The 25,359-nt window shown below is 40.7% G+C and overlaps 1 protein-coding gene across 6 annotated transcripts in view; it reads right to left on the bottom strand.

The window, feature by feature from the left end:
- FAT1 (FAT atypical cadherin 1) overlaps nt 1–25,359 on the bottom strand; it is a 126,951-nt gene that overhangs the window by 39,202 nt on the left and 62,390 nt on the right. For all 6 annotated transcript variants that reach the window (XR_016036509.1, XM_055416455.2, XM_088832718.1 and 3 more), the window contains exons 4-7: nt 9,244–9,305; nt 7,046–7,375; nt 6,490–6,700; nt 3,867–4,006 (exon numbers count right to left, since the gene is read on the bottom strand). Coding sequence is in view for 5 of the 6 variants with exons in the window: in XM_055416455.2 (XP_055272430.2) it covers nt 3,867–4,006; nt 6,490–6,700; nt 7,046–7,375; nt 9,244–9,305 (743 nt within the window). In the remaining variant the exon portion in view is untranslated. The remainder of the gene's footprint in view (nt 1–3,866; nt 4,007–6,489; nt 6,701–7,045; nt 7,376–9,243; nt 9,306–25,359) is intronic.

Below are 25,359 nucleotides of genomic sequence, written 5' to 3'. Positions count from 1 at the left end.
AGGAAAAAAGAACGGATCAAGTGAGTCCCAAGCTAAATTTAAAAAATTACCCTGACAGTAAGATTAATTTTTAGATTGAAAAGACATATGTGGATAAGGGATAGTAGAAATCACTATGATTACAAAAGGTGGTTCAATTATAAACAAGAAACCAGAGCTTCACTAGCTCATATGGAATAAAGCTCAGTAGTTTGAATGGCACAAGAGGCCAAAGTCCCTGGACCACATGAGGGTGTTTAACCACTTTGGGGTTAACAGAGGTTAGCAAGTATGTGGACCAGAGCTCTTTTCATGAAGACAATACTACCATTCTGTTCTAAGAATACCAAAACCTCAGTGGTGAATCTGTAACATTAAACTACGTGAATACCAAACCCCAGAAAGGTTTTACGTAACAGTTATGTATGTAAACGTTTAAAACTATAGATACCTCACTTTGAAAGGTCAATGATGATCCAAAAGTCATGGCTATAAAGATAATTTCTATAAATTAAATCGTTATATATTCACTTCCAGTATACATTAAAACACCATGATGCTGGGAAAGACTGAGGGCAGGAGGAGAAGGGGAGAAAAGAGGATGAGATAGTTGGATGGCATCACCGACTCAATGGACATGAGCTTGAGCAAACTCCAGGAGACAATGAAGGACAGGGAAGCCTGGCATACTGCAGTCCATGCGGTTGCAAAGAGTTGGACATGACTGAGCGGCTGAACAACTAATACATTAAAATGTCTTTTTCTCACCAAGTGCTGGGCAGAAATAGTTTAATCATTCTTCCAGATCACCTGATCCCACCTAAACAGGGACAGCTGGAGTAAGAACAATTCTTGTTGATAAAACAATTCAACTGACATATTTTCTGTGCATGTCCACGCTCAGCACTTGTGTTTGTGGAGGGTGTAAAGGAATTGTGGACGTCCCTGCCTGCTGAAGCTCTCAACCTCACTGGGCAGTGCCTTGCACACATAGGTTTCCTATATTATCAAGGAGGTTTTCAGGAGTCCAGAGATGGTCTGGGCCATTTGGGAAGCTTTCGAGGAAGAGGCAGACTCTGCTTGCATGGCTTTTCGATTGGCAGGTGAAATACACCAGAGTAGAAGGAAAAGATGTGAAGGCAAGGGCGGAATGAACATCCTGTCTCTAAGAGACTGCTGAGGAGGCCCTGGACCAGGGGTGACACAGCACAGGAGCAGGGAGAAGGGAGGGGCCAGGAGCAGAGCTGTCTCCCAGCAGAAGCTGAGAACTACATGGCCTGTGTGCTCCAAACAGAACCGCATGGCCTGTGTGCTCCGAACTGCCTGATGCGGAAAATTCACCTCCCGTCCCTCCCACTGGGCCAACGGTCTGGTGGCAGGCAGGGCAGGGTGAATTGCTGGGACAGAGGATGGAGGCAGGAAGGTGACTCGGTGCCCAGAGGGGTCACAAGAGCCCAAACCGGTGCTCATGGGCAAGAGGAACACACAGGGAGCACTCACGGGGGACAGGCCTGAGAGCCAGAAGAGGGGACACTGGAGTGTCGCCTCGCTTCACCCTCAGAGGAGCTCTATGAGGAGGGAGTCACCGTGCCCACCTTCCACAGAGGGTCCCTGCCCACATACAGGTGTAAGAGGCAGAGCCCCCGCCCAAACCAAATGGTCTGTCCCAGGGTGTGCAATGATGATGTTCCAGAGACACTGAAAGAAAACATAAAAGTGAGGCTGTTTCCAAAAAAAGAAAACAAAAAGCAAAACTGTAAATTGGATTTGGCAAGTTACCTTGAGATATCAGATAAAGCAAAGTGCCTTGATTTAATATCAGTCAGCATCCTCAACAGAAAACCAGAGGACAGGAAGGCAAGGATGGCAGCTGTTGCAACGGGGCACCGGCCACTAGGTCATGACCCTCCACCACCCACCTCTGTGAGGATGCACCCCGCATAACCACAGGAACGCTCTCCGATCCATGGACCTGCCGCCTGCCGCTCCTGACCCTGGTGCAGCAAAACCTTTTCTGTTGGATCCCAAGTTTCACCAGCAAATGGGAATCTACCCGCTGTGCCTTGTCAGCCTGGCTCTGATCTCCGTGTTCTTCAGCTGGTGCTTGCCTCTCTGCTCCCACTCAGATTCCTATCTTCCTATACTCAGCCCCAGCCTGGGAATCAAAACCTCATTACTGATTGTTCCCTTAACGCCCACACCTGGACAAGTCAGCCTGGGCCCTGGAACTGCTCTCTGATACTCTGATCAGCTCTCCCTGCCAGCAATTCACTACGATATTATCAAGATCCTCTGCAAATGACTCAGAATAAGTTACAGAAGTATGCCTGAAGCACTGAAATGGAAGAACGTCTGTGTCCCTGAGAAAAGAAGACTAGAATACATTTACTGGACTTTATGGGAATTTTAGTCACTGTATTTCATATGAGGCTCCTACCTATAGCAAGGAAAACTACAATTACCAGGAGTTATGTGGTAAGTGGTAAATACTACCTGGAGATACACCATCTTTAGGAATGAAAACGCTTGGCACCCAGGATCATTTCTATGCTTTTAAGTTTTTTTTGCTAGACTTCTGGTTAGTCTATTACTTGAACTGATCTCCATACAGTTATACTTTTTAACCTTTCAAAATTATCCTGCTAAATTCATTACAACTTTTGATGCTTTTACTCTCATTTTCATGCTCTAGAGTCTAGCTTCTACAATGAAAACAGTTACCGACAAGATTGAATTAATATTGTGTTGGCAATTTTACATGACAATCCCAAAATGACCCCAAAGCACGATTCATATATCAATTCTAAATACACTAAAAATCACAAGCATTTGGAGAAAGAAATAAGGTCATTTCACAACCGACTTTAAATTATCTATTCATTTATTAATTGAAAAGATGTCACAGGCCATAATTTTTATTCTTCAATACAACTAAATGATTTAGCAGATGATCTGTCTTAAGATTTAAAAAATTATAATCTAAAGACAGGAAATTGGAATTCATGAGCATTTTATCTTCTAACATTTAATTTCTTCCTTTTACCTTTCAGACACAGCAAATCATACACAAGCCTTTAGCTTCCACCATTCTAATGTAAACTCAAAGAGGACAGAACTTTGTGTCCTGCTATTCAGCTTTTGGAACAATACCTGGCATGTAGCAAGTATTTAACAAGTTCTACAATCAGCCCTCACCATGAATCAAAGAGAACTTATATGAAAGAAGAGAATTTAAATGTAATTTATAGGGCTGACATTTAAATTTCAAACTCAATGATCTGACCATGTCTTAATCATCAGACAGGAACAAATAAAGATGTTAGAGGAATTATTAGAACAGTTTAATCAGTTATTTTACACAACCAAAAGTAGCCAAGGGGAAAAAACAATCCAAAAAGGTATTATAAAAAATAATCCCTTTAACCAGTTTTAATGCAAATGACTTGGGACAAGTCATTCTCAACAGTGATACACTTTATACTAATACAATTCAAAATGAGTATTAAAAGATTTTGATGGCATAACAATGTGTGGGACTTTTTAAAGTCTACTTTCAAATTTTTAAAAACTGGCTGCTGCTGCTGCTAAGTCACTTCAGTCATGTCCGACTCTGTGTGACCCCATAGATGGAAGCCCACCAGGCTCCCCCATCCCTGGGATTCTCCAGGCAAGAACACTGGAGTGGGTTGCCATAATTGCATTCAAAACCTAAATCAGGGTTCATGGTGAATTTTCATTCCCTAAATAAAAATCCTCAGTGTGTCCATGTATATAAACTGTATCAACATAGTAACTTCTGATGTGGGAACCTCAGAGGGCAGAATCAACTGTCCCCATTGCCTGTGGACCCCTAGACCAGAAGCCTGTGCCATCAGCCATTCACCTACCTGAGTCAGTATAGTGGTGGTTCCATCTGTAGCCTCTACTGTGAGGTTATAGTTTGATTTCTGTTCTGCATCAAGAGGCTTGGCAATAATGATGGTTCCAGTGCCCTTGTCCACATCAAAGTGACTGTCGTAGTTACCACCTAGTTTAAGTTAGGACAAACAAAAGTAAAAACAGGTCACAGGATGAAAATCTACCATTTTTTTTGTGTGGCTTTCTAATTTTTAATGGCAGTTAAAAAAAAAAGAAGAAGAAAGAAAAAATTCTGATACAGTGATCAAAGTGATTCCAAGGAGCTTTCATTTTGAAAGATCAGAAAACAAGGACCAACTGGAAAGACAACATTTGCTTACTGAAAAATAAGAAAAAAAAAAAAAAAGGCTGATCCATGACTGTTGAGGAAGCTACTAAGTGAGAAGAAGCAAGAATCAAAAACAACAACAAAAAAAACCATTTCTAATTCTACCAACTGCAGAATTACTTTCAGTTTGTTTCTTCAAGGATTCAGAATACTTCTTTACATCTCAGTAGCTACAAATCACATCATTCAGTACCCAAAGGTGGCTGCTTAAAATTTTCCTTAAAAAATTTTTTTACTTAAAAATTTGTGACAATTAGAGAATACAGATCTAATAAAATCACTATTAAAAACAAATGTTAACTCTGAAAAAAACAGAAGTTAATGTCAGTTAGTCCTGACTGTACACTACTAGAAAACTTTTCCCATTGCTGTGGAATACAAAGCTTAATGAAGCAAAGTTTTCTATAATATTAACGTAACCCAAATGCATTCCCCATCATATTCCAGATACAACTCTCTGTTCAAAGCCATTGAACTTGAGATACTTATACCAATGAAATGAGATGGCATGAAAATAAAGTCTAAACATCATGATGAAGTTCTATTATTAAATTCAACCAAAAAGCAAAACAGCACATGCACAAAACAGAATGTTCAGTTAAATCTAAAAATCCAAGGATCTATGGATGTATGGCAAGTCAGTATGTTTGCACCTGGGATGGATGAGCATGGACCCGCTATGAAAAGAAAAAGCAATGAAAGATGGTTACTGGAAAGAATAAAGTTTGAAAAATGGCTGTTTTTCTTTAGATCTCATAATCTGAGGCAAATTATGTGATCTCAGCAGATACCTTCTGCTGTACAGTTCAGGTCACAAGTCATCGGAAAGATGTAAAACACTTCTCTAGCAAGTGTGTCTCCTGGCACAGCCAAAAAGATGCAAGCATGGAAGGCAAGCACAGAACAAGGAGAGCAATCAGTCACAGCGGTTCCCAAGGCAGTCAGATTACATGGCGGGGGTTGGGGGGGTGGGGGGAGTGGGTGTGACGGGAGGGAGAGGGTGAGAGGGTGGGGTGAAGGGATGTGAGATGCTGCCTGGGGACAGCCTGCTCATCTGGAAATGTGACAGGAATTAAGGCAAAGCAAGCAAACTGCTCTCACTGAGGTTGACTATGAAGACAGTCCTTTTTGTTCATTTAAAATTAAAACTGTAATGGTTTCATAGGTGTTGATAAGATCAACAATTTCATGCAAAGACCAAAGTTGGGAAAATACCCCAGCTATCTAGAGAGAAAGTTTAAGGGGTACAGCCTGAACCCTGTGTCCCAGAAGCTTCAACCTGCTGAGACAGCATCTGGGTGGGGCAGGAGGGCTCGGGGGTGAAGAGGGAAAAGGGATACTGGGTTCCAGCTAGAGACGACCTAAATATACTTCTGATTTTAATTATTCTTGTAATTAAAAATACTGTGTAGACATAAGAATTAAAATACTAAGATATCGAAGTCTAATGAAAAACTGTTTTCAGGATATTGTATGACATTCTATGTCTAGCTAAATTAAATGAAAGAAAAAAATAAAGAATTGGCTGAGGCATATAATTTTTTTTAGCCTGATTTAATCTAGTGATCCCCCAGGTGGTACAGTGGTAAAGAATCCACCTGCAATGCAGGAGACATGGGTTTGGTCCCTGGATTGAGAAGATCCTCTAGAGAAGGGAACGGCTACCCACTCCAGTATTCCTGCCTGGGAAATCTCTGGACAGAGGAGCCTGATGGGCTACAGTCCATGGGAATGCAAAGAGCTGGACACGACTTAGTGACTAAACAACAATCTAGTGAAGCCTGCTTCCTACTGAAAATGAGGTAAATCAAACTTAAAAAGTCATAGTTGACACTACCACTTATAAATTAAAAATTTTAAGCATATTCCCTATAAAATACTGACATGTGACAATCACACAGGCAGTTATTTTAAACATTCAAATCATATTCACTAAAAATAGTTACATGCCATATGTTATATATCAAGAAGGAAAAATTAAGAAGCTGTGCCTTTGGACCAAACATTTATATTTCTGTGTTCTTCTGATGTACTTTTTAAAACCTTATTTTTATATTAATAAAGTACATACACAGTGCTTTTAAGCAAGTTTAATATATGTTGGATATTACCGTAAAAAAATGTTGCAAGCAAAATGATGCCATTTAAAACAAATTCTCCCCTTACAGGACTTACTATCAATTTTAAATTCTGAGATGTGCACAAAAATGGGCTCCCCTCAGGGTGACCCAGACAGGACAATGAGAGCTATCACGAACACTTACCAATGATGTCAAACCAGAGAGGTATGCCTGGAGGCTCAACAGATATGACTCCAATCATGTGAGCAACTGGATCACTTTCCATTACAGTAAAGCTAAAAAATGATTCTTCAAAGGAAATCGGCTCCAGGGATGGTTTCGGTTTGGAAATCCATTCAATGTGGAGTCGAGTGGTTGACGACTTTTGGGGGCGACCATTATCAACAGCCTTAATCTATAAAATGTGGGCAGAGAGTGGAAAAAAACCCACATATGAAAAGTTGCATCCCATAACTGAAGCATGCATTGGTTTGGTCTAACACTGAACCAATTTCAAACACTTAATATCCCGTGCTGTCTATTCCATGTGTTTAACGTCCGATAAAAAAGAGCAACCTCTTCCTGCCTTGCTGAACAGAAATAACTGGAATGATGAACGGAAAAACAAACCCACACTTCCCTCTGTCAGGTTACCACACTGAGGTCAGCAGATGAAGAGACAAAGTTGTGAGAGAAGAGACCGAAGACTAGATTAACAGTCAAAGCATGCAAGAAATTCAAAGACTAGACCTTCACTCACCGAAAGAATATCATATTCTCCAGCTCCAGAAAACTTCTTGGACAAAACCACTCCCGTTTTTGGCTCAATAAAAAATTTGCCGTGCTCATTCCCTTCTTCAATGCTGTAGGAGATTTCCGCGTTGGGACCTTCATCTTTGTCTGCGGCGATCACACGATACAGAGGCTCTCGTTTGGTGTTTCTTTCCCGTTCTGGCTTTTCCCGCTCTGGGAGCCTGATCTTGTAGAACTTTTGCAGGAACTGAGGCTTGTTGTCGTTTTCGTCAAGGATCTTCACGATGACTCTTGTGATGGTTGACCTGGGGGGGCTACCGTTGTCTGTCACAGTAACCTGTTTTTGTTTTTTTTTTTTAAAAAAGGTAGTATCAAGAAATGTTTTTAAGATATACTGTTTAAAAAGTGAGTGTCTTCTTCCTATTGATAATCAGCTTTTGTATAAACCTCTGCAGTTCACATGGCACTATGACACACACAGGTTCTTTTCTGACCACCGCCCTGTGAGGGGCAGGACCACCTCTTCACCTTCACCGCGATCTGGGGCGGGGGGCGGGGGGAAGAACCAGCTCTGAGCCCTGGTTCTCTCCTTACCCCGCCATCCCTCTTCCTTACACACCCTAACTGTAATGTCACAGCCACCAAAATGGTAAGCTCTCACAAACTTGTATTTTTAAGTGAAGGAAGACGTACGTGAAGATTTTGCTAAGTACTTAAAGAGTCCTCTTATATATGTTTAAAAATAAAATCTTAACATGCTGCATTTAAAACCTATCACTTTTAAACCTCATCAATATAATAAGTTAAATCAGCCAATTAAAATACACATTAAGTATCAGGAGCAAGCCTTTTAATCCTAGCAATCATTTTGCTTGGCTCTCTTTTACTGTACACAAGTTTTGGTAGAGAGGACACAAATACTTAAATTGAAGGCCAACTTATTAAAGAAGGTTTTCAGTAAAAGAAATGCAAAATAACTTTCATTCTAGGTATTCATGTATTGAGTTTAGGCATGAAAATCTAAGATTCTTGAGGGTTACACTGATGAATGCTTCTATAATAAGAAACAATTTCACCCTCAAATTACATGTTCATTTTCACTTCAATATGTACATTAAAAGGAACGACCTCAGTTATTCTCCCCTCACCCACATCCTCCCAAATTAATCAATGTAATACTAAAAACATTAAAGTAGACTGAAGTTTCCTGTGAAACTATGTTCCTTTTAAAGCTTGGCAGGTGTAAATTCTATTGTTTATAAAAGTATGAATGAATGTATCCTGAGGGTACTTGTCAAGACTATTTAAATAAAGTTAACTGCTTTAATTGAAGTACATGATTTTCCTTCCCAAACTCTCAAAATAAAACTGAATTGTATTTACTATTTTAACTTCTCAAAATATTTCCCTTTGATCAGTTTTCATATGATCCATAGGGAAAAGGAAAAATTAAAAAGAAATACACTGTGTATTATGCTTTGTAGCATTCATCAAATTGTTCCTAAGTTTGGGGTCATAACCCGCTGCCAGTAACAAAGCTTTTCATATGTGACTTAAAAAAAAAATTATTTCTAAAGACAGTCAAATCCATGCCAACTCTGGCCCTTCAAATAAATTACCACAAAAGGACTTCAGAAAAATACACATGATATTATAAGCAAACTAATCTTCAGTTCAGTTCAGTTCAGTTCAGTTCAGTCGCTCAGTCGTGTCCGACTCTTCGCGAACCCATGAATCACAGCACGCCAGGCCTCCCTGTCCATCAAACTAATCTTATTTCCCATCAATATCTTAGTATCATCTTTGAAGCCCTAAGTATCTTGTACCTGCTCCCACTGGCCCTTGACATTCACTGAGAAAACAGGCTCCACAGTGAGGCACACAGGTAACAGGTGTGCTGAGTGGTCCTGACCAGGGCGACAGGACCACACAAAGAAGGATGCCATCGTTCGCAACCTGCTGTTCTGGATGTTTCGGCATCCGTTTATTTTCTGGGAATAAAACGGTGGATAAAGGAGACCTGAACTACACTCACAATGTTTTCTTTATTTTCCTTTTTCTTAATAACCAGAAGCTAATGTAACAATACAGCAGCAGCTATGAATGACTAATGTGAGACTGCGCTTTCTCATAATATTTATGACTACAACAGTCTTCAAATTATTACAATATCCTTCAAATTATTAAAAATAAAGAAATGCTTACTTCTAATATGTGTTCATCTTGTTGCTCTCGGTCTAGTTTCCTTGCTGTGGTTGTGATGAGACCTATGAAATGATAACAGTTCATGAATCCTCACAAAATAAAGTCCATTACAGAATACTGCAACTGAAACCACACACTGAGGAGAAGCTTGAGCAAACGCCTAATCTATTCTCAAGAGGAATAAATTATTCATTCATATATAGCTAACTATTTCATTGACAAACAAACATATTATGTATTAACATATTTTATACTTTCTTAGGGCTTCTCCGGTGGCTCAGACGGTAAAGAATCCGCCTGCCATGTAGCAGACCTGGGTTCGATTCCTGGGTTGGGAAGATTCCCCTGGAGAAGGGCATGGCAACCCACTCCAGTATTCTTGCCTGGAGAATCCTCATGGACAGAAGAGCCTGGCAAGCTACAGTCCATGAGGTTACAAGGAGTCAGACACGACTGAATGACTAAGCACAGCACACAGCATACTTTCTCTTCTTAATAGTTCTTAAACATATTAGATAAATGACAAGTATTAAGTGGAAAAAATCAGTTACGTTTAAAAATTTTGTTTAGTAGTTTCCACATTACATTTTCTCAGAAAAAAATTTTATAAAAAGTAAGATGAAATTATCCAGGATTTCAACCTCATTCGTATCTCCTGTGACTGCTGCAGAGGTGATTAAGAATTGACAGAAAAAGCTTCTATATCAAAAAGGACTACTGGAAAATATAATGTTGACTATGATTTATTACCTCTGGGCCATCCACCCTCAAACATGAGGAACTGTCTTAAAAAGTAATGGGATTTTCCAGTAAATGCTAGTCAAATAACAATCATTTAATTTCCCCCAAAAGAAGAAGAGAAATGATCCTCAAAGAAACCCCATATCCATTATTCCTTTGATTTTCCTATCAAACAAGAATATCTATATCTATCTAAACTGTCAAAATACGTTGAAACCTAGAAGGCCATTAAAATTAATGAAACATATTCTTATATTTCACACAAATTAAAAACAAAATTCTTCCAACCACTAAAATATCCTCTGCAAACTGTGTTGATGATGGACAGGTACAAACTGAGTGGTTCTGACATCGGATGTGAGGATCAGGTAAGGCCTTTAGGTGGCAAATTGCCGCTAGGACTAAGCCTCCTTTTGCCCAGCTTTCTGTGGCTTTCCACAGAGAAATATCTCAAATAATTCATATTTAAGAACAGATTTTATCATTCTAATTAATTTTCTCCTATTATCCTAGCTAATTTCACAAAACTACCAATTAAAGGCTATTTAAAGCATTTCTCTAAACTTGTAAAATGAAAGGTTTCTGTTTTCATTTAATTCAAAGTCTTTTCTCCTTAAATAGTCACTAAGAATCTACATCAACATTATCTTCCCCACAATTCAGTAAAGTAATGCTCTCTTTTTTAATAAGGACAACAAAAGACTATATTGTATGTTACAATCTGGGGTTTTTCCAAAACCGAATTTCTAGATAAAAGAGGTTCAAGGCAAATGGTTCACAATGCTTAATGGTGTGAAAATGTGGCTTACTGTTGCACAGGCTTGATTTTCATTAGTTGAAAATCTTTTAAAGTTAATCCCCTTTTTTCCTTATCAAAAGTTTACCACACTTTCTGATTGTGGTTTTAAGGAACTCAAAAATGACAAGAAAGCGCTGTGATTAGCCCCATCTAATCGTCCTCATGTACCCATCAGAAACTTGCTCTTAATGCTAACATCGCAAGAGGCCACAGCTTGTCATGGTCACAGCCAAACAGGGTTCTGTTCTGTAGAACACAATGATTCATCACAGGAAATCTTAGCAAATAAATTTCTGTGACCAGTAAGTAAGTATCCTAGCAAATATGGTTCCTCACTTCACAGTTTCCTTACAGCACGCCAGACTGCTAATGAGGACGACCTTGTGTCCATATTACCAGTTCAGTATAAAGACCAAAGAGTTCCCCAGGTAGCTCAGCTGGTAAACTCCTGCAATGCAGGAGACCCTGGTTAGATTCCTGGGTCAGGAAGTTCCCCTGGAGAAGGGTTAGGACACCCACTCCAGTACTCTTGGGCTTCTCTGGTGGCTCAGATGGTAAGGAATCTGCCTGCAATGAAGGAGACCTGGGTTCGATCCCTGGGTTGGGAAGGTCCCCTGGAGGCGGGCATGGCAACCCATTCCAGTATTCTTGCCTGGAGAATCCCCGTGGACAGAGGAGCCTGGTGGGTTACAGTCCACAGGGTCGCAAAAACTTGGACATGACTGAGCGACTAAGCACAGAAAGACAAAAAGCAAACCTATCACCTAGGTTTCAGTTCAGTTCAGTACCTCAGTCGTGACCGACTCTCCGCGACCCCATGAATCACAGCACGCCAGGCCTCCCTGTCCATCACCAACTCCCGGAGTTCACTCAAACTCAGGTCCATCGAGTCGGTGATGCCATCCAGCCATCTCATTCTCTGTCGTCCCCTTCTCCTCCTGCCCCCAACCCTTCCCAGCATCAGAGTCTTTGGGAATTAACTGAATTCTTTATATACTTAAAATTAATTCTCCCTTAACGCAAATGGAATATTAATTCCATTTAAATGCAATGAATTCTACTGTTCCTTTTTCAAATCATCCCAGCTACTCCTATCCATTCCTCAGCCTCTCAGTTTAAGCCTCACTTCTGAGGTCTCCTGTGACAAGCCTAGCCTGGGGTTCTGCTCCTGGGTTTTCCAGGCTCTCTCATTTGCTCTGTCATAACATCACCACATGGGCACTCCAGTCACTCATTTGTCTTTTTTGTATCCTTCAAAGTCCACAAGACTCTGCCTTTCCTGTGTACCTTGCTGTCTAATACCTTAAAAAAACACTTAAATGTGTGAACATGTGAATTTCTTAAAACCGTAAGTGTAGATTTTTAACATATGTATTAGATCAAGAGGCACATAAACTACACTAAACTTGGAAATGATATAAATTTATAGCTTATATAAGAGAGGACCATTTAACACGTATTTACAGGGAAGAGGCGTCAGGCCTCGAGGCAGGGGGTCTAGGTGACTGTGGTGTCCAGCAGAAGACAATTAGAGGCACAGATGTGAAGTGCAGAGAAGTTGCCAGAGGCAGAGACAGACTTAATTACACCCCAAGTACAGAAAGGAGAGTGAAGAATGGTGAACAGTGCGTGTGTGCTTCAGTCGTGTCAGACACTCTGCGACCCTATGAACCATAGCCCGCCAGCCTCCTCTGTCCATGGGATTCTCCAGGCAAGGATACAGGAGTGGGTTGCCATTTCCTTCTCCTACCAAAAAATAGAGGAGGGATAGCCAACCTTATTGAAGTGTCCAGAACGCCATGAAGAAGCCTCAGAAGCAAAGGAGGAAGTCCCTCTGCCAAGTAACTTCAAGGGAAGCTTGGAAAAGAAGATCAAGCGAGAGCCAGGGAGGCAGGAAGAAGATCAGGAAAGGGATTTCTCTAACGAGGAGGGGATGGTCCAGCAGGCTAGCAGTGTACGTGATGAGTGATTATAACCATGAAGATCCAGACGTGGACTAACCAATACAGGAGCTGCGAGCCAGCTGCATGTACGGTGTTTCAGCCGTTTCTTCCTACGTTCGCACACCTGTACCAAAAGGATGCCTATCCCGAGGGCCACAGTTTCCTGGTCCCTAACACCATCATCAGGGAGGGGCAGAGCAAGCCTGTCCATGGGGTGGTGTGAGGCGCGGCCGCCCCTCGGAGAAAATGAGTGCTTCCTGTGGAATCTCCACACAGGATGAACTCTGAAATGCTCTAAGGAAGCAGGAACATCGAGGAAGACCGTGGATGCTCTCTGGAGGGGCGCTTGACCTCACGGCAAGGCCACCACACTGGGAGCAGAAAACAACGGAAATGCTATCCAAGCAGCCATTTAGCTTTGGAATTCATGATGCAGTTCACTTCCATTTTCACCTCTGTAATTTTTCACATCTCAGGCCTGCTAATCCTCCGCCTTGCCTGCCTGACAAACATCTATTTTCAAAAACGAATCCGGGGCATCCCTTTTCTACATACATGCTATTAACCCCGTCGGGATGAAATATCTAATAAGTGTTTCCATTTCTTTCTCTTTAAACTCGGGTGCTCATCTGTTCTGTTCACCACTAAATCCCAGAAGCAGCTATACTTCATGAGATAGAACACTATTTCAGAAATAGAGAGAAGCCTTTAAGATGATCAAACTCAGCTACCTGAGCCGGAGACAAATTAAATTCTTCCAATTCACCAGTAAATCAGCATCAGAGGCAGGATTAGAATTTAGTTTTCCAGAAGCCCAGATGAGAGGTTTGGGGTTTTTAATCCTCCCTTCCCATCACATAATACTGTATAATTTACTGCACTTTGCTATTTCAACTCTCGGAAAATTCTCAACTGTCACTTACGTGAAGTTTAAGGAAAAAAACCAGCAACAGTTAATCATTCGTCATTTAACAGGTCCAAAAAAGCACCTTAGAGAATAAAATAGAGTGGGAGAAGGCAGGAAAAAAGCATACGCAAGTGCTGCCTCTTGAAATCTTGTATCTTTATCTTTCTTTTCTCCTGAACTCTGTTAGGTTAAAAACAGAAATGAAAAGACAAAAAATTTCCTGGCCCTACAAAACATCCCATTTGTAGACCAATGCCATTATAAACGGAGAAGGCGATGGCACCCCACTCCAGTACTTTTGCCTGGAAAATCCCATGGACGGAGGAGCCTGGTAGGCTGCAGTCCACGGGGTCGCGAAGAGTCGGACACAACTGAGCGACTTCACTTTCACTTTTCACTTTCATGCATTGGAGAAGGAAATGGCAACCCACTCCAGTGTTCTTGCCTAGAGAATCCCAGGGACGGGGGAGCCTGGTGGGCTGCCATCTATGGGGTCGCACAGAGTCGGACACGACTGAAGTGACTTAGCAGCAGCAGCCATTATAAACAGAAACGGGCTGAGAGAGCAAATACACTTTATTGTTGTTTATTTGATAAGTTATGTTTGGCTCTTTGAAACCCCATGGACTTGTAGCCCACCAGGCTCCTCTGTTCATGGAATTCTCCAGGCAAGAATACTGGAGTGGGTTGCCATGCCCTCCTCCAGGAGATCTTCCCAACCCAGGGATCAAACGCAGGTCTCCTGCATTGCAGGCAGATTCCTTTTACCGTTTAAGCTACCAGGGAAGCTGTTGCTCCAAAACAAAAGCTAACTAATGCATCAAATGAATTCATCTCTAATTGTTTTCTGGCTCAGTAAATCCCCAAGTATTGTGCTATGAGCCTTAAATGTATTATCTCACTCGATCTGTATGTATATATATCGCGATACTACACCATAATAAATAAATATTTTTACAGGCTCAGAAATTAAGTTGGTTACTCAACATCATCGTGCAAAGGGGCGAGATGGGAGCTGAGTAAACACAGAGCATCAGAGTCTGAAGCCACAATAAGAATGAAAGAAGCCAAGGAGGAACGATGGAAGGCTTAGGTTCAGGAAGGGTCTGAAATATCAGCACATGGATGCAATGAGATGGCAGCTGGAGACGAAAAAGCAAACGAAAAAAACAGAATTTCTGAATAGGGTTAAGGTCCAACTGCCTGGAGAGAGAAAATAACTTGTGATCTGCAGAAGGAGTTTTTAAAGAAACAAAACTATGAAAGAAAAAGTCCTGACTCAAAAAAAAAAAAAGCCGTGTGGTCATGCATTTACCTTGCTTGGCAGGAAATTTACTTTGAGTCATTTTCTAGTTATTCTACTTGAAAATAAGCAGAGGAAGGAGAAAGATCAAGGACGAGAACAAAAGCCTGCTCACCTAATTAACATTTCCCACTATTCTGATGACTCCTTAAGCCCGCTGTCATCCTTTTGCTTATTTTACAGAAACGCGTGAACTACAGCAACATACATTCTGGAAAGGCGCTGTGGTCACAGAACTCCTGGAGATGATGGACAAGTCTCACCTTGAGCACTGTGTGATACGCAGCCCCTCCAGCATACGTGGTCACCAAGCACTGGAAATGTAGCTGGTGTGAATCAAACACTGACTTTTTAAATTCATTTAAATGATTTAACTCATCTCTATTCCTCTGGAGAGTCTCCAATTTCAAATTATATGTGTCAAAACCCAATTTTAACATCCACAATAGTCAGAATCTTTTTCTGTGGTTACAATTTGAAGCGGTATTTCAACAGCAAACATATTGTTATATCAAGATCCAAATTCTGCAAGCAGCTGTCTTAACTCTAAATAGTGAAAACAGCAAAACTTTCCAAGATTTTGAGATGCTGAACAGTAGTTCGATTTTTTTTTTTTTTATGTTTCCATGGTGCCTGCTCTGAGTTGTTAAGCTATCACGAAACTACAGCAACTAGTCAAATGTATGGAAAATAAAGGAGGCAATACATCGGCAATTATTAATAATAACTGTCAGTTACTCTAATGTTTTACTCTAATTTTTCGAAAAGGCACTGATGCTGGGAAAGATTGCGGACAAGAGGAGAAGGGGGTGACAGAGGATGAGATGGTTGGATGGCATCACCAACTCAATGGACATGAGTTTGAGCAAACTCTGGAGATAGTGAAGGAAAGGGAAACCTGGTGTGGTGCAGTCCATGGGGTCCCAAAGAGTCAGACACGACTGAGTGACTGAACACCACCACCAGTCTAATTTTTAAAGTATTAAAGCAAGCAAAGGACAGTGAGACAGGAAAGCAAGAGACATTAACTGTAGAATTCCATGTGGAGCACGTGTGAAATACTGCTCCAAGGGACTTTCTAGTCTACAGATCTTTGTGCCCAGCCAGCCTTAATAAAGTGACAGTGTTCTCAAAACAAGACTGCTAACTGCCATTCACAAAGAGCACAGCTCAAAGTCCTGAGGTCTGGAGAGTGGGCAGACAGAGGACAGCACAGGAGGGTGGAGGACAGAAAGCAGACCAAGGACAGTGTTTTCCTATTCAAATTTCTAAGACTCCTCTTCCAACAGGTGAAATGGAAATTGTATGAATTTTGCTAATTTTCAGACAAATCAACTGGAGAATAAGTATTAAGCAGCAACCACATCCTCCGTATCACGCTTGATGCTCACCTTGACCCTCCAGAACCTTAGCCAGGACTGAATGGCCATAAAACAAGCAAGAGGAGACGAGCACCCGTAGTGGAAAGGCAAAGCAGACCTGCAAAGGCAGGCAAGGAGGTGGGCATTGCTACCGGAGTTCCCATCTAAAAATACAGACTGCCTGACAGGCCAAGAGCGAACTTCCAGTTTTTCTAGTTATCACTCGGCATCCGTCCCCTTGGAGCTCTGGCCCTTGGGCCCAGCGCTCCTCCGCAGCACGGCGCTGTCTTTATTTAGGTGGTGTTCTAAGGCTGCATGTAACCACAGCCTGTCTGGAGCTCTCTTGGCAGCTGCTGCCATCTGAGCAGCTATTGTTTGTCTCTGCAGTCCTGGTGCCAGCGGGATTAGGCTTGGAGCCAAAAATGGAACTCTATTCATAGGCTGTCAAGGCTGGAGGGGCGCTCGGAACTCATTTAGTTCAAACTTTCACAGTCCTGTGGAAAACCCTCAAAGAATGAAATCGAATGACCAGCCTAAAGTCACACAAGCAGGGGCTGAGCAGGAATTAGCACCCTGAAATCTCCAGACTTCTCTTCTGGCTTTAATTCTATCTTGACTAGCTGTTTCTCAGTGAAAAAATGGATGGTGCTGAGACATGAGATAAATATCAAAAGCCAAATGCAATTTACTGGGAATTGCCTTCAACATTCCCACAAATGTCAGATACAGCACTGATAGAGAAAGGAAGAAACCCAACCCGTTTTATAAAGTTAACATCATGTCGATGTAAAAGCGGCTAATCTCACTTAGGCATTTAAATGCAAAATCTTAAAATACTAGTACTTAAAATAATTTTAGCAAATGATATTCAGCAACATAGAAAAGAATACTCCTTGAAAGAATTTATCTTAAGGACTCAAGATTAACAGATTTTGGGGGGGAAAGCTTGTCTATTCCAACGTGTGCAGAAAAAGCAGTGCATAAAATCTGATTTTTATTAGACTTTAAGGATAACATACTTTATGGTAAAATAAAAAATAAGCAGGAAGAACAGGTAAGATCTATAGAGTCTTCCTTAATATTTGCAAATATTTGGGAAAAGACCACAAATCAGTAAACTTTTTTTTTTTTTTTTAATGAATTCCTCCCATTGTAAAGTGACTGGCCCTTCATTTCCTTCCTGTGCAGCTATCAAATGTTACCGGAAACCCTTGGAAGTTGTTTGCAGCTATAGCTGTTTCCTATTGCACTTTGTTCAGCCACAATAAAATGCCATTTACTCTGATGGAGAAAAAACAGTTGTAATATGACACTCGACTAGAACATGGATGGTTACACAGCATACCTATACACTATTACAGCATTTTATGACTTTCTCATGCTTTAGGGATTACCATATATATGTGTGTATGTATTTTATATATACACATGTATATATATATACAGACATATACATTATTCTATCTGCAATTAAAGAACACTGAACATAAAATAACCCTACATTATTCTATTCTGCATGTAAACAAAAGAATAAAAGGTCCCTGTATAAAGTTGTCCTCTACAAAGCATATGAAGCTGTAACTTGGCTAATCTGAGCATGAACCTCTCAACGCAGAATAAGGGATGAACAAAAATGGAGAAAATGGTAAAGATTTGATAAACATACATATAACCAACTGTGAGAGCTGGAATTTCAAGCTCTGAAATATTTTTAACAGGATATAATAGCACAAAGAAGTGTGAAAATCTCAAAACTTGAAAATATTTTATCTTCTAACGAGAAATAGTTATTTCTCAAAGTAGAAGAGATCTGAATAATAGTCTATCATCAACTTGACAAATGTTTTCTGAGATTTCAACTTTGGTAACTAATAGTCTACTCCTATTCTTTAAAGAAGAATTTTAATAACCTGGAGAAGCAAAATACAGATCTCATCTTTTTCAAAGTATTCACGGCTTAGAGTAATGGAAAATAAATTTAATTCTTACTTCAGGAATATCAAGTAGTCTACCCTCTCAGAAATAAATCAGCAGTACTACCAGTTCAACTACTAAATACATCAACAAAGGGTCGGAAAACTACTGCCAAACTGATTTGGTATAGCTTACAAACTAAGAATGGCTTTTACATTCTTAATCAAAAATAAACAAAAGAATATATTGTGACACAGGAAAAGTATATGAAATTCAAATTTTGATGCTCATAAATAAAGTTTTATTGGCACACACAGCCATTCTCATGAATTCCCCTGCTGTCGAGGGTGGCTTTTGCTCTGCAGGGACAGAGCTGAGTGGCTGTGACAGAGACTGTGTGGCGTGCAAAGCTGAAATTATTTCAGACTTGGCCCTTCACGGCAAAGGTTTAATGATCCTTGCCGTACACGGTTAATAAAACTAAGTTTAAACACTTAGTGTTATTTACAAGTTTTGTGCTTTTCGGTCTGAAAATATTACTAGAAATAAGATTTGCCTAAAAAGCAACCATTATATAATTCAGCAAAACACAGAGACAGTACAGAAAAAACAGTTCCGAAACCGCATGTACATCCCAAACCCGAGCGCCCATCAAGTGAACATGGGATCCTGCATCCAGAAGCAGCAGTTATGAAACTCATGTCTTCCTGGCTCTGACCTCAGGTGGCCTTTGCCTCTCTCTGAAGCCCTGTGTAGCGGTGGTTTAGTGGCCCAGTCGTGTCCGACTCTTGTGACTCCATGGACAGTAACCCACCAGGCTCCTCTGTCCACGGGATTTCATAGGCAGGAACACTGGGCTGGGTTGCCATTTCCTTCTCCACTGAAGTCATATAATTTCTTGAAAATTGGGAAAAACACAAACGAAGAAGACAGCAGACTGCTGGCATTTGCAGTCTCTGCCCATCTCACAGGGTTTCTTGTAAAGATCAACTACTTGAAGCTACTTTAATATATAAAGTGCCACATGCCTAATAAGCTACACTTGTCACTGCCCTTCTGGCTCCTGGAGAAAGTTTTATTTCAGCCTGATCTAAAAGTGAGGTCAGGGGGAAGAGTGGGACAAGAAAGATCAGAACACAGCACAGAAGAGTAGCAAAAAAAGGAAAGCCACGGGCTGCTGGTTTCTCTTTGGCCGTCTCCTTCAAGGTCAAGTCTCAAAGGTAACAAGCATGTGACAGTCTCACAGAAATCAGCCCAAACAGAGGGAATCTGTGGCTTCTGTGATTCCAATGGTGCCATGTGCTCCAGATCTAATAATAAGAGATTTAGAGTAGAGATCAGGCTCCAAAACACATGAAATTTTAACTCTACAGAATTGATAAAGGAACAGTCAGGAAAACAGTAAGCTGCAACAGCCTCAAGAAATTTTTAAACCATTTTAAATTTTAAACAGATAGAAACAAATCCAATAGTTGTCAAAGAGCCTAAACCCTTTGAAGATGTTCTTGCAGATACACAGAAATCACATCCACAAACATACTCTATATTCAAAAAGGATGCCTCTACTTAACACACATTTCTGATGAATTTATTTTAACCATAAAAAATTTCTTTTTCAGTGTTTGTTCCCAAACAGGAAAATGTACCCCAATGAAAGGGAAGATACCAAAAAAAAAAACCCACAAGCAGTTACTAGACAGTATAAAATAAGTGGATCAGTGAAATGGGTATGTAAGGTACATGGATATGTACCTATATTCTTATAGTAATGTGGCAAGCTCATCAATGACTATAATAAAATAATTTTCCTAAGGTACAGCCTCTAATGCTAATAAGGGGAAAACCCGAGATATTTATCACTGTGTTCAGTATGCTACCCCCCCGGTGAAAAAGATGAGAAAAAAAATAATGCGTGCTTGTTTGTACATGAGTAAAAGAAAGTACAACAGCAGTTGCCTCAAAGTGCTTGAAAATGTAGGCTTTCTTATCATGCAAGAATGGTGAGACCACCAGATCAGAAGACCACCGTCACTGAAAAGACAATTTATTTTTCACCGCAGCCAAGCAGGTCTGCATCGGGGTCAGTCAGGAGGCAGAAGGAGCAGGAGAAATGGGTTGCAACCTTCCCTGTGGTTTCCGTGGAAAGGGCAAGGTGCTGCAGCTCAAGGTTTAGAACTGCCTGGTATGAATTATTTCAGTGGGCCCCAGTCTTCACTACAATATCTGTGACTCTCAAAAGAAACCATATTGAGTGTAAGAACCTTTACCAAAAAAAAAAAAAGTATATACTCTATGAGTCTACTTATAGAACATTTTAGGGAAAGCAAACTAATATACAGTGATTAAAGGCAGATCAGTGGCTGCCTGGGGGTGGGAGGAGACAGCAATAGAAGGGAGAGGCTTGGGGAACTTAGGGGGAGAGATGGGTAGGTTTGCTGCCTGACTGCGGTGATGGTTTCACAGTTGCGTAGCTATGTCAAAACTCGTCCAATCGCAGGCTTTAACTATGTGCAATTTATTGTACGTCAATGACACTCCAATACAACTTTTTTTAAAAGTAAAGAGCAATACTTGCTTTGTGTCCAAAACTTGGAAAATACCAACACAGAGACAAGGGAATAAAAGTGTAGTCGTTTCTAAAGCACGCACAGGCCCCAAATGAACACTTGGAAATTACATGCCAACTGTAAGTGACCTATCGGACCTCAAAAGTTCAAGTTGATAGCATTGACTAGAAAGACATTTGGCTTGGGCGGCTCCGGTTTGCTGAGGTTCCCTGCGGAGAGTGGAGCCTGGGAGTGCACACTGGTCCCCATTGTTCGGGCCCCTTCTTCTCTGTCCTTGACATTCTGCAAAGGAAGCTGTGACGCATGTGCGTGCAGGAGCCAGGGCTGCTAGGGCTCAAATGATCTAACACGCTCTGCTCTTGCCTCTCTCCCACCTCAAGCAACTGCATGCTTTTTGTTAAAAGAAGCAGATTTACCCTGATACTGAGCACAATCAAACAAAAAATGTTATAAGAACTTCTGGCGTTAACAAAAGTGTGTATTAGAAAAGAAAACTGGATCAAGTCGCTTTTGCTTGTCCCTTCTGTTAAAAGGAAACACCCTGCCACCCCACTTATAAACAACATAACGGGAACCATCTGAGACGCAGAAAGGCAGTTCCAGGCACAAAATACATTTAAACATGTTCATCCGAACTTGTCGCTGAGAATCTCCAATTCAGCTGATCAAACCCAGTCCTAGACAAGGTCTTTTGGTTCCGTTTTAAAAAAAATAGGCATCCCACTCTGACAATAGGAGAGAGTTTCTGGAGGGATGTTTCCTTCTCTCCAGGAGGACTTAGTGAGGTCATCTGATATAAGTTTATACAGAACATTCCAAGGGACTGCACAGAGACTCTCCAAAATAGGTCATTATTTATAAAAATAACATAAATATTATCCTTGAACGCTTCTTCTGGTATTTACGCCTTTCCACCAAGCACAGCCATTCTCGCATACACTTATCGAACCAGCTTTCTCGGCCTCACCACTCCTTCCAATTGTCCCAACATGAAGAACACCCCCGAACCCCTTCTCCCTCCATCCACTTGACTACTTGCTGTATCGGCACACTAACTTTTCCAAGGGGCCTCATCCTCCTTACTGCATCACCACATCCCATCATGACTTTCCCACTTCCTCCAAAGGCGTTTATCAGTATCTGGGCACACACCTCATTCACCTGTCTCTGCTATTTCATGCACGCAGACTAAATTCTCAGAGCAACTCTTAACATGCTGAATAGACAGCAGTGGCTCAGTAAACATCTGATGTGTAAAAAATGATTTGAATGGCAATGAATTCAGATTTCCTTCAGTCTGCTGGATGTTGTGATAATCATCAGGTTTCTAAATTTCTCTTAACCACTAAGAAGCAAGTAGACCCATTTCACTTTATCAGATCTGCTCATCCAAAGGACAGGCATCTGTTTATCAACCTACTGAGACCCTGGTTATCTCATGCAGTGTTAACAGAGCAGAGGTAACTAACACGTGTATGGGTGAGGCCGTGGCATCTCTCCCAGCTGCAAAGATGCTCATCACTAATCACAAAACGCAAGGACCTGGAAGCCAGTTTTCTCCAAGATCTCAGAGGTAAACCTCACTACTGCCCACATCTCATGCCTTCCAGCCTGGTGATTTTCTCACTCTGCCATTAATAATGAAGCAACATGATTCTGGGACCCCAGCTGGTGTGATGGGTCAGCGCATCAGAGGAACTTTCTTCTACCTGACTGTCTTCACCAGCTTTCACAATCTGGCCCCCAGTGATATTGACCAGCCTACTGAAAGTCAGTCTGCTTTAAAAGTTCTGAGGCACATGTATCCTTTGCGGCATTACATTTGGACCCTGAAGATAATACCCAAATTATCTGCTGAGTTGCAGAAACAGAAGTATCCAGAGGCAGACCTTGTGAAGCTGTATATTTACTATCTTCTTGTACAGTGCCCATGCTAACATATGGTTATTTCTAGACTTTCAGAGACTTAGGTGACTGGTGGAATGATCAGACATTTTTACGAAACACAGTTTACTACACGCTTCACAACAAATATTCCTGAGTGCTAACTACAGTTATTCTCCACTGTTATCTGCCTTCAACTCATAAATAAATAAAACCTCTTGGGAATCTGCATGAATTTTTCCCCACTGTTTTATAAACGGGATCTATATGCCGCCCAAGGGTCTGGGAGCTAGCTGTGGACTCTGAAATGGGATTTCTTGTCCCCAGAGATAAGGAAGGGTTTTGAGGTTTCAGCAGACATCCCTTCCAAAGAGTTTAAGACAGACTTAAAGGGAGTGGCAATGCCACATTAATCCCGTTTCTTCAAGACATAACACAACAGTAGGGTCCTCATCATTTCAGAGGCTGCAGACAGATAACCAAGGTTTCAAGGCTCCCCACAGTAGCTCTAACTTATATAATTTCTCTTAGTTTCTTTCTCCTTCTCCTCAAATACACATTATGTCCAGACATACGGTATCTGCCTCAGATATTCCAAAGGGCATATGTATGGCTTGCTTGCCTGTCTCGTCACAGAGGACTTAATCTAATCTAAAAGAGAAATGATATAAGAAAAGTGAAAACATTTTAAAGTCTAACTAATCAAGCGACTGTTTAAAAGGGGTGGTTATGTTCCTGAATTACCACCTTGAGGCTGTGGCTTCTAGATTTCTCAAGGTCTGTGACCAACCCCCATTTCAAGCAAATGGTTTCTTGACTGTGAAATCCTCCTCTGAAATTGTTATATCTCATCTTTCTTCTTTTATATTTGACAGGGCATTCCAAATTTTTTAGCTGTTAGTTCTTTCCTTTCATTTCACCAAAAATGAGGCTGAACTGACTTACGAGTAATGCAGTGAAACAGTATAAAAGACACTGCTTAAACAAGCCTTTAGTAACCAGAGGTACTGCTGATTCCAATCTTCACAAAAAAGTAAAGTGAAATTGTTCTCACTCAGTCGAGTCCGACTCTTTATGACCCCATGGACTATAGCCCACCAGGGTCCTCTGTCCATGGGATTCTCCAGGCAAGAATACTGGAGTGGGTTGCCATGCCCTTCTCCAGGGGATCTTCCCAACCCAGGAATCGAACCCGGGTCTCTTGCACTGCAGGTAGATTCCTCACTGTCTGAGCCACCAGGGTGTTCTTATACAATCTCTTGGTTCCAGCGCTTATTCTTAGGCTCAAGAAACCCTCTTGGCATCCTATTCCTAACACTTCCAAAAGCAAAGACCCTCAAGTCCTGTTTCTCTCCCACATAATTAAATTCTTACAGGGCTCAATCCTTCTTAATCTGGTTTTGTAACAGTCCAAACCACATTCTTAATCTCCATCAGAGGAACATATCAGAATTCGGCCAAAGAGCAAGAGCATATTAATCTCAAGGCAAAAGTACAGTAAAAAAATCAATCTTGTTTACTTGTTCTAATCAAGAAAGACAGTCTATAGGACAGGTTGGAATATGGTGACAAGAGGTTTAAAAACTAATTTTTAAACATACTTTTTAAGACACAAAATATTACATACACACATGCTCCCTTATCAAGTATCTTTCTATAGACATTTCAGTACATGGATATTGAACTCAAGCTTCTCTCCACCTTAACAACTGCTTCCTTTTAAATTCAACAAAGTAAATTATAAAATAAGAACAGTACCAAAAAAAAAAGGAATAACAAAGATTGGCAAGGAAGCTGAGAATGCCTTCTTAATTCTGGTGTTTATCTATTATTTCCTTGATATATCATATAGACAACTCAATAACTGAACAGGACAGTGCCCCTAAATAAGACATAATAAGCAAAGGCCTGACAGAGGTATATAAATTATAAATCTACCTCTTCATAATCTAGATTATGGAAACTAGATTCTATGGAAAGTACTGGCTCACTGAGTAGTCTAGGTTCAAAGGCCAATGACCTCCTTCAAGAAAAGTTTTATCTTCCAACGAAGGAACTGTCCTCTTGGTGTCATGCGGTAGTCCTGTTTTAACTCTCATCAAGAGGGCTTCTAAACTCCACTTGCAGACTTTTCAAGCATAAATGGTAGCTAACTTTTTACTACACAAGGACGGCTATGCTGAACCTCTGTGTATACGTCTGTGAAATAGGATAAGAACCAAGGCTTAATGAAAAAGTTGATGCACTGTCAAATGTAAAAGTTCAAACATTCGAAGTTTATAAGAATTCTGGAGTCAAGGAATTACCTTCTTAGAATGTTGGACACTCAGAGAAAAAAAAATGGTCAGAAGGAAAATTTGACGTGTGAGTTCAAGAATTTGCTCCCAATTTGAAAATTACTGAATTCTGATCCTTTACTGCCTGCAGACACACAGCACTGCTCTATGGAAAAATTCCAAAACAACATTAAAAAAAAGAAAGTACTGTGAACTGTGAAATAAACTCTTTTGATAGTTTTCATAAAATGGAGAGTTTGGAAAATGCAGCAGCAGTAGAATCTGCAGTTAAGTTTAAAATACATTACTAAATTTAGGAGCTATTAATGAAACTTCAAAGTTTGCTTTTTCACCTGCAAGTGAAACTCTAGTAAGAAGCAAAGTAGTTTTACAAAAGCAAATTGAAAGAAAAAAAAAATGG

The sequence above is a fragment of the Moschus berezovskii genome, chromosome 26 (genome assembly GCF_049115385.1).
Source record: "Moschus berezovskii isolate FMDL1 chromosome 26, NW_MosBer_1.0, whole genome shotgun sequence".
NCBI classification, from domain to species: Eukaryota; Metazoa; Chordata; class Mammalia; order Artiodactyla; family Moschidae; genus Moschus; species Moschus berezovskii.
Note: the sequence above shows the minus strand (reverse complement) of the source record. Positions and strands in the feature narration are given on the sequence as shown.